At 37.2% G+C, this 16,796-nt stretch overlaps 1 protein-coding gene across 1 annotated transcript; it reads right to left on the reverse strand.

Moving 5' to 3' along the window:
- Positions 1 to 838: 838 nt before the first annotated feature.
- On the reverse strand, positions 839 to 16,637 carry LOC140230195 (serine/threonine-protein phosphatase 2A regulatory subunit B'' subunit gamma-like). The gene is made up of 12 exons (XM_072310380.1): positions 16,535 to 16,637; positions 14,881 to 15,005; positions 14,236 to 14,285; positions 13,574 to 13,628; positions 12,348 to 12,460; positions 10,403 to 10,571; positions 9,244 to 9,376; positions 8,576 to 8,707; positions 6,985 to 7,121; positions 5,266 to 5,403; positions 4,513 to 4,640; positions 839 to 3,595 (listed from the first exon to the last, which is right to left on the reverse strand). Exons 1-12 carry the CDS (start codon positions 16,590 to 16,592, stop codon positions 3,478 to 3,480), a joined length of 1,356 nt encoding a protein of 451 aa, XP_072166481.1. The 5' UTR covers positions 16,593 to 16,637; the 3' UTR covers positions 839 to 3,477.
- Positions 16,638 to 16,796: the final 159 nt, after the last annotated feature.

Raw genomic sequence — 16,796 nt, forward strand, 5'->3', positions numbered from 1 at the left:
ATTTCTAAATATTTATGGTCATTCATTCAGAGCATTTTTTTTTTTCTTCCAGAGGGGAAAAAAAAATCTTCCAGACAGAATTGTGTCCAGGATTATCTTTGCAAAGAATATAGATAGATAGATAGATATAGATAAATAGATAGATACCGTAGATAGATAGATAGATAGATAGATAGATAGATAGATAGATAGATGGAAAAATGATAGATACAGATAGCTAGATGGATGGATGGATAGATAGACAGATAGATAGATAGATACTAGTAGATTCATATTAGTAGAGACATTCATAGGATTATGAAGTGAACTGTGTATGTGTTTTTTGTATATTGCTCAATTTACCCTTTGCAATTTCTTTTCTGTCTTTTGCCCGACAGGATAAGTAATGTTTTTATCAAGCAAGCAACAAAACCGTTTTTATTTCAGTTTTTGTTAATTATCATACATGTCTAAAGTCAAGCTGAGTATGACTGCTCTTTAATTTTCTTTATACAAAAAAGGCACAAAGTGCAGGGGTTTCCCTGCACTAGTCCCCCAAGTAATGAATGGATTCAAACTGCCCAACCTCTACACATCAATGCACACACACACACACACACACACACACACACACACACACACGCACACACACACACACAAACACATCACATCACCACACACATACATACATGCACACAGACATAAATGTGAACTCTTGGTATCGCGCAAAGCCTAAAAGCATCCATGTGCATAGGCATACTACACTCCACTCTGTGTAATTGCAGACATAAAAAATACAAAAAAAACAAAAACAACAACACATGCCCAAGGTGGAAAATTTTTACATGCCTTCAACATGGTAATAAATACAAATATATATACTTACATTTATTTCAGTCTCGTGTAACAAAATATACAATATATACAAATATATCAACATATACATACACAAGTATCTTATCTCTTCTGAATCAAGATCAGGCATTCAATTTTTTTTTTTTTTTTTCTGCAGACTGCAATTCTTTGCTTTAAAACAATAGTCTACATCAAATATGATTTTCTGGTAGCTTCCACTATTTTTTTTCTGGTGCAGATGACATTTTCACACCATCACATGTTGACCAACTTGATCAATTTAATAAACCTTGCATGCATGATGATGTTTAGGCAATGAATCAATTACCAATATTATGAAAATGTTGACTTGATGAATCATCAATTAACTCGTTCCATACTGAACTCTGAAATGCCCATAGATGCAAGCCATCAGGTTCCCGTACAGAATGGGTTAATGCAATGTCTTACCACTTCTACACAATATCCTCATGGTCTTTGGAATTTCAAATGAAATGGCAAACAAATAATCATCATAAACTCTTTTCACCTTTCCCCTCTTTCCTTCAGAACGTTTCGAATGGTTACAAACTCATAGAAAGTTACTTTCAGTCCAGATAGTGACTCCATGAGGCTGCGCCAACATTACTCTTTCATGTCACGGCGATCATGGCTGAGTGGTTAAGACCACATGCTCAAATAAGACTGTAGGCTTCCGTTTATGATTTGAGGTTCAAGTCCCAGCCCAGCAGTAGTGCCCTTGGGCAAGGCACCTTATCCTCATTGCCAAGTCTTTCAGTCAGTCCCTGGTGTAGGAGAGCTATACCCTATGCAAGTAAAAGAGCCCACTTCACTTCTCTCATAAATCATACAGAGTTGGGTGAAATCCCAGTGAAGTGGTCAAACACTCACAAACCGGCCGACATCTTCAATAATCTTTGGAATTAAAGGAAGTATATCACCATTAAAGAAGAAGATTACAAGGTGCACAATAGTACAGCCAAGAAAATGTGACAGCCAACATAAAATTGCACTACACATAGCAACCATCTCTTTTTCCTCATTATTCAGCTATTCCAGCAATTAACCGAAAGTATATCACAGGAATGAAATGATGATAAGTGCATAACTGCACTCACCTGAAAATCTTGGAAAATACACATCAGTCTGAAATTTTTTTTTTTAATGCAAATCTGAAACTCTCAAAAAAGCAAGAGAGCATAATCCCATCCTATGCACTCAAACAACAATGCCAAGAAACCAGTTACCTCTCCCAGTGAGAAGTATCTATTAGAGTTTCCATTCTGGAGATACAAGCAAACATAAACAGAGTATAATGATATCTTCTACGTAATTGCCTGTCGCTAGGAAACTTGGAAATACCACAGAATGCAATGCTACACATTTCATATAAATCATCAGCTCATCTGGTCTCACTTAGTTTATCATTTCTCTTCAGTTTTCCCCATCTGAAAGTGGGGAAGATCATGGTTGGCCATCATATACTGTGGGATAGAGTCCTGATTGAAAAAAAGGCCATGGATTACTTCTTTTCCTATTTCTCTCCCCCCCCCCCCAATAATATTGACATAAGATGCTGTTTGCAAGGAAATTTTCCCACCTCGTATTTCTTTGCTATCAAATCTTTCATGTTTTCCATGCTGCTCTTTTAAGTGTCTCCAGCTGTACACGAACTTTAGATGAGGGCAGACAGAAAACTTGAAGTGATGAACACAAAACTGTTGTTCAAAGATGAATGGATTGCTATAACACCCAGCACAGGTCTTGTTCACCTCTTCGATGCCTATCATTGTAGTTCCAAGTACTGTAAAAGTGGAAATTTTCACGTGTTTCGCAAAACCAGAAAGTACCGCGAAAATAAAAGCGCGCAAATATTTTTGCTTGCCATATGTTTCTGTGCGTGATGTATTGATTCCGCGGAATTATAAACACACGCGAAACCCTTCTTACCCGGTCAAGCGCGAAAAATTAGTCGCGCGAAATATCCACTTTTACAGTAAGCAGAAGAAAAAAATCAAACAGTCAATCTCGACCATGAGGTTTCAAAGGACACTGCAGGAAGTCCTTTGACTTACTGTAAAGCTGTTCTTTCCATGTACAGATATTTTTGCAAATGAGGTCATGGATTTTTTTTGCAAGATGTTGTTTTTGCAAATTGACATGGAGGTTATTGTAGATGCATGATTTCCCTAGTACATGGCGACATTTGTACCTTTTGTTAAGTTTGCGGTTCAACAGTGACTTGCAAAATTCGCGAACATCAAATCCTCATGAAGATAAAAGCTTATACAGTATGTGAATTTAAATTCATACAAGAGAATTAACACATGTTTATATCTATCTGGGGTAAAATTTAAATCTGGCTTAGCTCTGGCTTTTTCACTTTGAAGAAGGTTGACTTAGCTGAGGTTGTCTGTATTCATAAATTCAGGAAAATGGGAGTGCAAGTTTACTTAATCACACACGAGGCATAAACTTGAGAGATGACATATATTTATCAAGTGGTTAAAGTGAAGACATCAAAGAGAAGGGGGGAAGCAAGATGAAAGTGGGCATGATATTAGTCATCTGACATCTTTTGTGAAATCAGTTTTCACAAACACATATATGCACCACAAATGGTGTGCCTCATGTGACTGTCTTCTAGATGTCATGCTCCTCATCTTGGGAGTTGTTTTCAGCCATCAGCACCTCTCGATTCTCATATGTCCAGAATCCATTCAGGTCAATCAGGATACTGATGACTGTCTCACCATGGTTGCTGTTTGCAATCAAAGAGAAAAACACAGTTTCACAATGAGATATATGGTATCCTATAAACAAATGATCTGATCAGTCTTTGCTTATGAATTTAAAACATGCCACATTCAACAGAGAATTTTTCTTTTTAAAACTACCGTAAAAGTGACAATTTTCATGCTAGTCATTTTTTTATGCTTGTCCTGGTAAGATGAAATTCGCTTTTTTGATTCTGTATAATCAAAACATAGAAGTGTTATATATGAAAAGCAAAAATAATCACATACTTTTATTTTTGCCCTGGTTTCTGGTCACGTGAAATGAAAGAAAATTTCTTCACCATGAAAATTTCCACTTTTACAGTTATAAGATGCTGTACACGGCTACAGAAATTGACTGAAACGATAGACCGCCTGCAATATCACTCTCAAGAAACAAAGCAACTGCTAATGATTAATCCAGTTTTTATGAACATGTCTTAGGAAATGCTAAACATGCATTAAAGTTTACAAGCACGTTTTGTTTTACTACATGAACTTTCATCAATAAAATCAACCTATGTTAAATGTGATGTAATTATCTACTGGCCTTTTGTCAAAGAATTTGACTACATCCTTTATTGAAATGAAATGCTATTTGCTTCAAAATGATGAATCCAACTTTCAAGAGCTCTCCACCACTTGGTATTTTGCAATACCACAAGTTACAGTTAAGGGAATACAGGAATACAATTAGAATATTTTGGACTCCAATTATTTTTTTCCATTTCTTTTTTTTTTTTATTTTATATATTCTTACTATAAATTTCACACCAAGACAGAGTTGTTTGTAGTGCAATCATGTTAAGGGCTTTCTCCAAAGCCACTATAAATGCATCTGCTCTAAAATGACATGCTTCTACAAAGTGATGCCTTTGTTCAACAGACAAGAGTACCCTACCTGTTGATAAGGTCCTGAAGGTTGATGTGGAGAGGGTCGGCAGGCTTCACCATGTCAAAGATTTCATCCTTGACGTCAGCGAATGAGACTGGCTCCTGGCCATGTGACCGCATCTGTTCTTGAATTGCCTGGAACCATGGATGAGATGTGACAGACTCTTTAAAAACCGATCATCTTAAAAGGAGCTACAACTTGCATGAAAATAATTTTGCAATACACCGTATCACATTATTGAAATACAGAGTGAATAGGGGCAAAATCAATCAATCAATCAATCAAAAATAAACCCCTACACTTATTTCCCTATTTCACAACAAACTGTAATGATTATTCAAAACATGCTTATGACATGACAGAAATTAGAATACACATTTTCTTTTCATACGTTACACGTCACAGCTACAGATAATTTGAAGTAATAGCAATATCTTAATGAAATATTAGTTTATCCCACTTCTTTTGATGCCAACGGTAAAAATTCTGAAGCATTTGCTCCCCTTTCTTAATTCCTTTTATGATTGCCAATCTCACCATGCATGAAATGCAGCACATTCCAAATTATACAATGTTAACCTAACTATTGAGAAGTATGGATCTCGAATGTCACAAAGCTGCCCTTGATTACATCACTGTGTGTACTGAATTTTGTGGTAAATCCAGAGGTCAACAGCATGCCCTCCTGCCCCTTCCTCAACAAATGAATCACCATAAAGTACTAAAATACATATTGAGTGCTCTGACTTCAATCCTCACCCTGAAGAAAAAGTTGAGTGAGAAGACGTTTAGATAGCCCCTGTTCTGAACGTCTAGGAGGCGGAAGAAATACTGCTGGGCTTGTGGTTCCTTCCTGTTCTCCATGGCGAGGACAAAGTCTAGGTAGGTTTTGTAGTCCTGCACAGAAAAGCACAAACAGAACATTGAAAAAAAAAAAAGAAACATACAAATGCAATGCTGATAGAACCATAGAATCTATATATGAATCAGATGGAAATTTCCTAAAGAAATACTACTGCAGGTTGTATGGCTAACATGGATTTCATTATTTGGTCCAGTTTGTCTGATGCCATTCCTGATGTCTCTGGCAATCCACATGAAGACAGTAATAGTCATTATGTGCACAGTGAGTGACAAATTTTTCAAAGCATACACTAAGAAGAGAACAGAGAGAGAGAGAGAGAGAGAAAAAAAACAAGGAAAAGTAGAAATCACGCGGTGCGTAATATATGTCCCCGCCGGAAGTAGCATTTAGTAGCAAAATGTACAATATAGGTAAAAAGATCAAAGTCAAAGGTCAAAGAAGTCAAAGGTCAAAATTCTATGTAGAAGTTTTGAAGCCCTCACCTAGTGCCATCACATAAAGCAAACGGAATCGAAATCGGGTTAGAAATGGCGAAGGAGTAGCATTTTGTAGCCAATGTACAATATAGGTAAAAAAATCAAGGTCAAAGGTCAAAGAAGTCAAAGGTCAAAATTCTGTGTAGAAGTTTTGAAGCCCTCACCTAGTGCCATCACATAAAGGAAACAGAATCGAAATCGGGTTAGAAATGGCGAAGGAGTAGCATTTGGTAGCAAAATGTACAATACAGGTCAAAAATCAAGGTCAAAGGTCAAAGAAGTCAAAGGTCAAAATTCTGTGTAGAAGTTTTGAAGCCCTCACCTAGTGCCATCACTTAAAGCAAACGGAATTGAAATCGGGTTACAAATGGCGAAGGAGTAGCATTTTGTAGCAAAATGTACAATATAGGTCAAAAATCAAGGTCAAAGGTCAAAGAAGTCAAAGGTCAAAATTCTGCGTAGAAGTTTTGAAGCCCTCACCTAGTGCCATCACATAAAGCAAACGGAATTGAAATCGGGTTAGAAATGGCGAAGGAGTAGCATTTTGTAGGCAATGTACAATATAGGTCAAAAATCAAGGTCAAAGGTCAAAGAAGTCAAAGGTCAAAATTCTGCGTAGAAGTTTTGAAGCCCTCACCTAGTGCCATCATATAAAGCAAACGGAATCAAAATCGGGTTAGAAATGGCGAAGGAGTAGCATTTTGAAGCAAAATGTACAATATAGGTCAAAGGTCAAGGTCAAAGGTCACAACTGAAATTCTGTATACAAGTTTCAAAGCTCTCATGTAGTGCTATCATATAAAGCAAACAGAATCAAAATCGGGTTAGAAATGGCGAAGGAGTAGCATTTTGAACATTTTGATCACACACGGACGCACGGACGGACACACGGACACACGGACGGACACACGGACGGACACACGGACACACGGACACACACACGTACGGAGCCCGTTTCATAGTCCCCTGCTCGAACTCGTTCGGCGGGGACAAAAAGTGTGATAGGTCATAACAGTGCAGGGCATGTGTTAATCCAAGATGTGCAATGCAATGCAGAAGTGCAACATGACAGAAGCACTTTTGGACAAGAGATCTACGTAGATATGAGATTGCAAGCATTCTGCATTAAATTCTTACCATTTCTCCATCATATGTGAGACATTCTTGGAAGACCCTGTCCAGAAAGACTTCGGTCAGCGTTCCAGTTCCATACCTGGCTAGCTCTGCCTTGCTCAGCATGCCATTGTGGTCCTTGTCGAGATTCAGGTACTGGCCTGTCAAATATGATTGCAAAAGACAAATAAAATATTAATGTATTATCAATTGTCAGGCATCATATAGAATGTCAATCTATAATCATTTAAACTTTATGCAGTATGCATATACAGGTGCCTATAAACATAAAAAATACACAAATACATTTTAATGTAATTAACATATCCAGAGTGCAAATGTATGGTAGCTTTTGCAGCTAATGATGAATACATGAAACTAATATCATATGAAACACCTAATGTACCCATTTAGTTGGACTTTACTGTACTTGGCAGCAGAAATGTGAACACTGAATTAACCTCTCTTTTTTTTTCAGAGTGACAATAATTGCTACAACTTTGCAACATAAATGTGCAATATCTCATGGATGTTACATGAATCATTATGTCAGATGTATTTGAGACAATGGATACTTGAATCCTTAACCCGTTGAGGACAGTTTGATTTTGCTACAACACGCATTTCCCATAGACACCTGCCCGAGTATACTCGGGACTCGTCCTCAACGGGTTAATACTAATTTTGGATCCAAAGAAAACTACAAATCTCTATCCAATGTAATCTGTGTGATCATTCTATATGAATGTCATTTGATAATTTAAGAATACACAGAGATTTTTGAAGTGCGCACTTGAGACGGATACTACATACTAAGGACAGGCTATTCCTTCATATCGTCGCCGGTCACACGAACCGACGAATCCCTCAGGTTTGCGTAAGAATGACAATTCGAGAAAATTGCGTTTGAAGTTAACCCCATTTTTGACTTATGGTTGCTACACTTTCATGTCTATAATTTCCAATTATTTTTGTAGTACATCAGACTTCAATTCTTGCTCTAACTTGTGAAGTTTTTATCGAATTGTATTGTTAATAAATAAGCGGGAAATCGTCAAAGAGCTGCATGCATGTATTTTCGGTCTGCAAAGAACGTTGTCATTTTCCATGTGTGTCCATATGTACATGTACATTGAGCGTTGTCATTGTCAACACATGTATTACATAGTACGCGCACTGTGGGCGCGGTCAATGAACTGTTGAATCTCAAAAATTACACGCAAGTCAATGCGCACTGATTTGTCGGTTCGGTGACCGCGCGTACGCGCGTACTAGTACGCACGGTCACCGAACCGTCGAATCGCCTGATTGTTTAACACACGCGTCTATGGGGAAAACAAATAATTTTCACAAATGGAATTACATACTTCTACAAAAGTGATAACTACGTAAAAATTACACCGAATTACACACTGAGAATTTCAGAATATGTAGTATGAAATATCTATTATCGAAATGATTGAAAATCTCAAGATCGAAAATTTGACCCAAAATCGAGTGATTCGTCGGTTCGTGTGACCGGCGACGATATGTTTGCATAGGTCTAATGTTACTTACTATTCACATTGAATAAGAAAAACAACAACATTGAGAAGAAAGTATGCAGGTGACTCACCATAGACACGAAGAGCTGATGGAGCTGAAAACCAGTTGGATTCCTGGGCATCTTTTGGTAGCTCCTCATCCCTGAGCTCTAGGAGGTCATCCAGGAAGCTACAGGCCAGGATATCCTGTATCCTGATCTTACCTAGGTAACATAGGTGGAGGAAGCATTTAAAAGGAACAATTAAACAATGTTTCAACTTTGAAATATCCAAGCTGTGTGATCCTACATGCTACCAGAATCTCTGATATTGTGTGAATATGAAACTGTGAGAATAATTTGAACTGAAAAATTAACAGTACGTGCTATAAAAAAAAGTGCAATTTGTAAGTGTCTACATTTAAAATGTCTCAACATTTCCCATAAACAGTGTTAAATCAAGCCACTCAGTGTATCAGCATGGTGATACATCTTCATAGGTCTTTCAACACCAACACCATCATTCTGAAAACTTCTGTACCCTGTGGTATTTTGACATGCATTTGAACACCAACAGAAAGCCCAATCAGCAAAAGTTTGACAATTTCTAAAATTGGCCCTCCACAATGTTAAAACAGTGTCCTAATCATTTTCTGTACATCTAACAACACAAACAACAACAATTATGACAATTCTTATAACCTGTGGATTGGTCATTGTGGAACCAACATTTGCCAACCTTTCCTGATATCATATTGTACCTGTCCTCATCGGGTCCAGGAAAAAGAAGAATTTCCTGACAGCCGTGCACACGTAGAAGGAGTAGAATGACTTTTCCAGTCCATCCAGCTGAGGGAGGGTGGGGATCAACTCCAGAATATAGTTCTCCAGATCCTGCAAGGTAAGTACAAAGCCCCATACACAATACAAACTCAAATTGGCACAAAGAACGTAGCTGTTTTTCTAAGTGACAGGTGAGAGAAATTGTTTATAACTTGGAATAAGTCATTACCAATATATATATATGAAAGATGCTTGGGAATGGAAAGAAAAAAAAAAGATTAAATGTTGAAATGACAAGTCACTAATCCGAGAAATGAAATATTCTGATAATGATCATTGTGATAAACATTTCACAGACTATGAAAAATGAACCATGCTTAGGGACTTCCTTAAAGCTCTAAATGTTGGTCTTATATTCTTTGTAACTACTAATAGTGTGAGACTAATGATCAACCTACGCATTGACCTGACAAAAGTTTTAGTTGATGGGCTTATTTACTGTACGAGCTGAAATTTTTGCGGTGGTTTTATTTTCGCGAATTTCCTTTGAACCGGGAAAATAACAACGCACGAATAGCTAAGTTCAGTTGGACCCTCGCAACCGTGAAATTAACAACATGCGAAAATGTCCTCCAAGTAGCAATTCGCGAAAATATCTGTACACTAAAATTTCAGCTCGTACAGTATAATGCAGTGTATAAACTGGCCTCTTCTGGCTTGCTGCAGCAATATGTGGAGATCTAAATGCACTGGACAAACACTACACTTTTTCAGTTTCAAGTTTTTCTTTAAACAAAACTTGTTATACTATTCACTTATGTAAATAACGTTTACCAATTATAATGCTAAAAGAATCACCACAAATTCCAGCATGCTCACCATCATTACCAACGGTAAAATCAGCACAATCATTATCAATGTCACCTCTATCATCATCACAATAAAAATCATTCTCATCCTCCTGGCCACCAACAGCATCATCATCACTATCATCATCACCACTATTATCCATAACCTTCATCACCATTACAATCTTTTGCCCTTCTCCCAAATGTTATCACCCACATCACCACCTCCTCCTCCTCCTCCTCCTCCTCATCATCATCATCATCATCCATGACCTTAACTACCACTCACGGCCTCCTTGAGGAATCCCTGGCCAGCCACATCGTACAAGCTGAGTCCAATCCTGGTCTGGTGCAGCCACACCTTGCGCATCACATAGTTGAAGAAGTGCATGATGGATATCCTGCCGTAGGGGTCGTGCTGAAGCAACTTGGCAAAGACTGTGGCTGTGAAGAATGGCCTGTGACAAGTGAAAATTACATTAACTGACTCAATTGGACCATATGCTTAGATTCAATCACACACAAAATTCTCCAGAGGGGATCAGTTTTCACAAACATGGTCTGAATTACCTGGGTATTCTCTAGAGCAACGCTTGATGGTAACTAACCAGTCAGCTCTAAATCCTTAATACAGAGTTTCAATGAATATGCAGTAGACCTTAATACATCATTTATGTTTAATAACAGAAGAAAACCCACAAAATCAATACCTACAGCACTCTGCATCAATACCATGAATTCAAGTTGACACATATTCTTTGGTCACAATGGCTTTGATTTGTAGGTTAGCTTATTAATTTTAGTATACGAAAATGCTAGATGACATTACATAACCTGTAACATTCAGTACAACTATACTCAATATCCCTCTATGATATTATCAACGGAATAACTATATCCAACACTACAAAAAACAAGGAAAAGTAGAAATTACGCGGTGCGTAATATATGTCCCCACCAGAAGTTTAAATCTTTGGACTGGCATCAATGAGTTTGTTGCAGCTAAAGATAGCATTTTGTAGCAAAATGTACAATAAGGTCAAAAATCAAGGTCAAAGGTCAAAGAAGTCAAAGGTCAAAATTCTGTGTAGAAGTTTTGAAACCCTCACCTAGTGCCATCACATAAAGCAAACAGAATCGAAATCAGGTTAGAAATGGCGAAGGAGTAGCATTTTGTAGCAAAATGTACAATATAGGTCAAAATCAAGGTCAAAGGTCAAAATTCTGTGTAGAAGTTTTGAAGCCCTCACCTAGTGCCATCACATAAAGCAAACGGAATCGAAATCCGGTTAGAAATGGCGAAAGAGTAGCATTTTGTAACAAAATGTACAATATAGGTAAAAAATCAAGGTCAAAGGTCAAAAAGTCAAAGGTCAAAATTCTGTGTAGAAGTTTTGAAGCCCTCACCTAGTGCCATCACATAAAGCAAACGGAATCGAAATCGGGTTAGAAATGGCGAAGGAGTAGCATTTTGTAGCAAAATGTACAATATAGGTCAAAGGTCAAGGTCAAAGGTCACAACTGAAATTCTGCGTATAAGTTTCAAAGCTCCCATGTAGTGCTATCATATACAGCAAACAGAATCAAAATTGGCTCATAAATGACAGAGAAGTAGCAAATTGAACATTTTGATCACACACGGACGCACACACGCACACACGGACACACACACGTACGGAGCCCGTTTCATAGTCCCCTGCTCGAACTCGTTCGGCGGGGACAAAAATCAATACAGTCACTGCTACTGAACCCTGTCATTTACACGTGATGTAAAAAAAAAAGAGAGAGAAATGGACAAAAAACAAAAAATCACATGCACAGAGACTCCAACCCCAAGCACCTTCTCATCTGGAGATTCTCCCGCCCGAAACCCCTAGCAAACGGGAGACTCCAAGTTGATGTGTGCCAAGCGCGAAGTTCCTAGGGTTCTAGATGTTCTCTGGTGCTATCTAAGGCTTATTTTTCAACATACGACAGCAATAAGTAAGAAATCCTTTCCACCGGGAGACACAGAGCCAGGGCGGGAGAAATCAAATCTCCAGCGGGAGAACGGGAGATTTTGCAAAAATGGGTTTTCGGCGGGAGATCTCCCATCGAAAACGGAAGAGTTGGAGTCTCTGCATGCATACATCTTTATAGCATATATGCACAATCAAATAGATTTCTACCCCCCTCCTAAAAAAAAAGATATAAAAATAAAAAAAGAATAAAATAAAAACAACCTAACTACATACTTGCACTTTGCACCAGCTTCTGAGGCTACCTTGAGGAAGTCTTCATAGTTGATCATCTGATCCTCTCCAACAACAGGAGGGGTGTGGTGCTTGTCAAGCAGGAACCACAAATTCTATGGATGGAAAGTTTTAAAGATAGAGTAGCATGCAAACCACAACACGTCCTGCCCTCTATGTTATATCAAGATCAGCCCTCAGAAAATTCAAATAACAAGGTACATGTACCTTTAGAAAGATGCCTACCACAGCTTGTAAATTATGACAGGGACACACAATGAAATCTTGAAAGCATAACAATAGTCAATCACATTTCCTTAATTCCTGAAACTGATTACAATTCAAATTTTGTTCCAATATATATCATTGTCAAAAACAACATAACATTGCAACACTACAAACTAAATATTAGTCCACATAATAGAATGAGATAGTGACACCCACCAATGATAGTCTCCTTCCAGATGATGCGAGGCAATATGTTTGATTTTACACCTAATAATTACAATTTTAATAGCAGTATTCCACCAAAAGTAGCTTTTCAAATACACTGTATTTATACATTTTTTTTTTTTTAAAGTGCTGCGATTTTATAATGTACACCTTGCTGAAGATATATGTATTATCTTTAAAGTCATGCTCTTAGAACATCAACCAATGTCAAACTTGATAAAGTATCAGTATATCTAGTTATCTACATCCCATATAGACCTGCCACCAAGTTTATAGCTGAAATATGACTTCAACAACAGTAATTAATTTCTGAAGAAACTGCTGTTGCTCTGCTTTGGTTGTGCATATTTCCATACATCTATGCTCATATTGACGATAAAAAAAAACAAATTATCTAGAACAAAAGCAAAGTACTCAGCAGATATATGTCTGTGAGGGAGTGATTTTAATACATTATCAGTTCATATTTGAAAATGGTACGTGAGCATTTTAATCATTGCATTTTTTCCTCAATCACTTCCTAGATTTTGACCTAAATAATTTCCTAGATTTTGTCCTAAATCATTTCCTAGATTAAGCCTAGATTAAGCATCAATTTCAACTAATGATACCATGAAAGAAACAGAACTCTACAACAGTTGTCCTGTTTTACATAATACTTATAACTATACCTACAACTGTCTTTTGCACATTGGGCTTTAATAAGAATAGTGATAAAGAACAGAACATGTCAGACCAGAAAGTAATTCAGTGTAATCCAAATCTGAATAGGTTACCTGAAGTTCTTCATTATCCAACAGTTCTCTGCTTCTCCTCTGCAGGAACACAGCTCTGTGGTTTAAAAAAAAAAAAAAAAATGATAGAGCATCTACACCTGCTGGCATACTGTAGCTATTGTAAAAATTGATGAGTGAACACAAAGTACTTCATCTATTCTGTTTTGTGTGAGTAATCCAACAAATAGTTCCTGGAAAAGCAAAAGTTTCTGTCTGGATTTTAGTAAATGGTTCTCACTATTAGTACATTACAAGATTTGCATTGTAAATTCTCTTGATAAGTACTTCAGAATACAAGTGTGATATTCTGTTACTTAATTGTAACTATTTTCCATGTGTCAAACCAAAGTGACTTGATTTGTTGAATACTAACTTTATAGAAATAAAAAACAAGATGGATTGTTAGTTGATCAAAGATAGTACAAAAGTGAGAGGAAAAAGAATAATCAATAACTACATGGAGTATACGTTCAACAAACATGTACAGTTGGACAAATCAGAATGCAATGTGATCGGGCACTCTGGATACATTTATCACATCATATGCAATATGAGTGTTGAAACATCAGTAATATGAATTCTTTAATTTGAAGAGTTTGCAAACTGGACTACTGAAGACAATTATTTAGCGGTCTATTCCAATAGAATTCACACCTTCTTACCTGGACTCTTCACGCAACTTTTGGAGTAACACATCATCTTCCCCTGGCAACTACACATCAACAAACAGAAGAGGAAAATGAAGGTGAATATAAGCAAACTGAACATGGTGCTAGCCCTCATCTCTACTAACAAAACTGTGAGTCTCACATACACTATTGACCGACTGCTAACTAAAAGAAGATTCCCTTGACAAATAGCTCAAAGCCTTGGATTGAACTATTATGTATGCATACCTATTACAAAACGTGTAGGTATAACATCTTTGTGTTTATACACACTGATAAGGAGATACTGTCAACATTCAAAGGGATAAAATAATATTCAGCATAATATATTATACATTCATTAGTCATTGGCAAGCTTGCGGTATAAATCAAATTAGGCACAGGTTATCATGACACTTAGGTTTCCAACTTTCCTGCAATATCACAGCAAAGCTGAATAGAAACTGATCAATCTCATCATTAATATCTTCTTGTGTGATTCACCTGTCCATGGTCTTAAAAGAATTTATACAGTAAATGAAAGACATAGCCTACATACCGAACAGAGATATCACAAAAGTAGATTTTTGAAACTTTCTGTCACATTATATGTACACCATGAATGTTCAATGTCACTGCTTACCGGTACCAGGTACCTACTTTATAGTAAAACCTTGGGATGGCTCCATAAGTTTTGTCCTGCTTTTTATCTGGTCCCTTCATCTCTGTGTAAAGCTTGGTAAATATCTCCATCTCCTCTGCCTTCTTCTCTTCTTCTGTTCGCTCTACATACAATCACAAATAATAACGTAACAGGAGGCTCAATAACAACTGATTTCAGATTTTCTCCTTAAAAAAAAGGGAGCTTGTTCTGTCTGTTCTACAGTGTGGTGGTACCCTAATTGATAAAGACAACCTGACAAATACAATGTATGCTTCCTTTACCACTCACAAGATGTTTAGTGTCTCAGAATGAATGCCTAATGAAGGTACATTGTATATTAGATCATCCATTAACTCCACACTGTGACCACAGGGATAATAGATTCAGGTAGAAATTGTGTATGATGGCTTCGACTGACTTTTTGTATGAAGCACAATTCTAAATCTTTTTTTTATCTTCTTCTTTTTCTTCTTCTTCTTTTGTCAGTAGGCAAATCTCAGGGTCATTGGTGTACCTTTAGGATCTCAATAAAGGTCTACAAAAAAATATACTGCTAGGGGTCTACTCTTTTTCCCTTTTTTTTTCAAAATAAAAATAATAAAGCTAGAAAAGCACTCAAAGAGCAGAGACCTCTGCCAAGCCTGCCAACTCATGTCCACCCATACATGCATACAATTTCTCAATACAGAAGTCTGTTGTTCACATCATCAGCTTCCAGCTGCACAGCACCTTGCCCGAGTACTACTCGGGAGCATGTGCTTTAGTGCGCGTATGTAAAACTCCAGTATGTGCAGCTTAAACTCCCAAGTTCATTGATTTTATTATCATATGCCAATAGCCAATAGATCTTGTTTTTTTAATCCTTTAAATATCCATAAAATTATCGGATCACTACCAAAATCTAATTTGTTCCTTGTGTCATTATCATCTTTCCCTGCAATTTTCATTCAAATCCATTCACAACTTTTTGAGTTATTTTGCAAACAGACAAACAAGTCACTTGAACCTCCTTCCTTGCTTGGCAAAGGTAAAAACTGGTTAAAGACAACGCTGACTGAATCATGCATAAGAATCTCCCTCCTCTCGGAATTTACGTAACATCTTGCGTAAGTTAGAATGAGTGCATCGGCCATCAGTGCAAGTGGTCCCTTGTGTAAACTCCTTCAAGTCGAGTAAGTTTTTAGAACAATGAAGTGCATCTGATTAGATTTGGATATAAACTTAGTTGCTCAGCAGAAACAAAAACAAGCAAACATTCAGATTCATTTTTGGGTTGGTCAAGCGACTTGGTGCATGCACATGATGCATGGTGAATGTGACTGCACTAGACCTAGAACTAGAATAGTTCTGTTGAAATTTTGAAGTTGATTCCACTCAAAGCCATTTTGAGTTGTCTGTGACCCCATCACTTTCATATAACTTATGTAAATTTAAAATGTACAAGTAAATTATTTAGAAAACAGATTTGATGCAATGTAACGACAGGCCACGCAGGTCAAGTCAAACAAACATATTTTTCGATGAACGGGACTGTATTGAGTAAATTGTGATCCAAGTTGTCGCTTGTGCGCAATGTCGTTCCATATTTTTTCACTTATAGAGTAGTTTTTAATCTTACAAAATTCGTATGTGAATAACGAAGATACTTACCAGTCTTATCCTTCTGCTTAGTAGCATTGTAGTCCTTCAAGCTTTTCACCCAATCCATTTCACTTTTGATCTCTTTTTTCAACCCTACGATGTTTCAAGTTTGCGTACTGTTACGCCCGGATTATGACAATTGATATAGCCGGACAGACGGATCAGAAAGCCTGAATCTCCTTTACCAACGAACCTGCACTGTATACTCGAATCAGTTACGCAGAAAATAGCTCAATTGGGCGTTATTCATTATTTAAGGAGCCAAAGTGAA

The sequence above is a fragment of the Diadema setosum genome, chromosome 1, assembly GCF_964275005.1.
Source record: "Diadema setosum chromosome 1, eeDiaSeto1, whole genome shotgun sequence".
In the NCBI taxonomy this organism is placed as follows: Eukaryota; Metazoa; Echinodermata; class Echinoidea; order Diadematoida; family Diadematidae; genus Diadema; species Diadema setosum.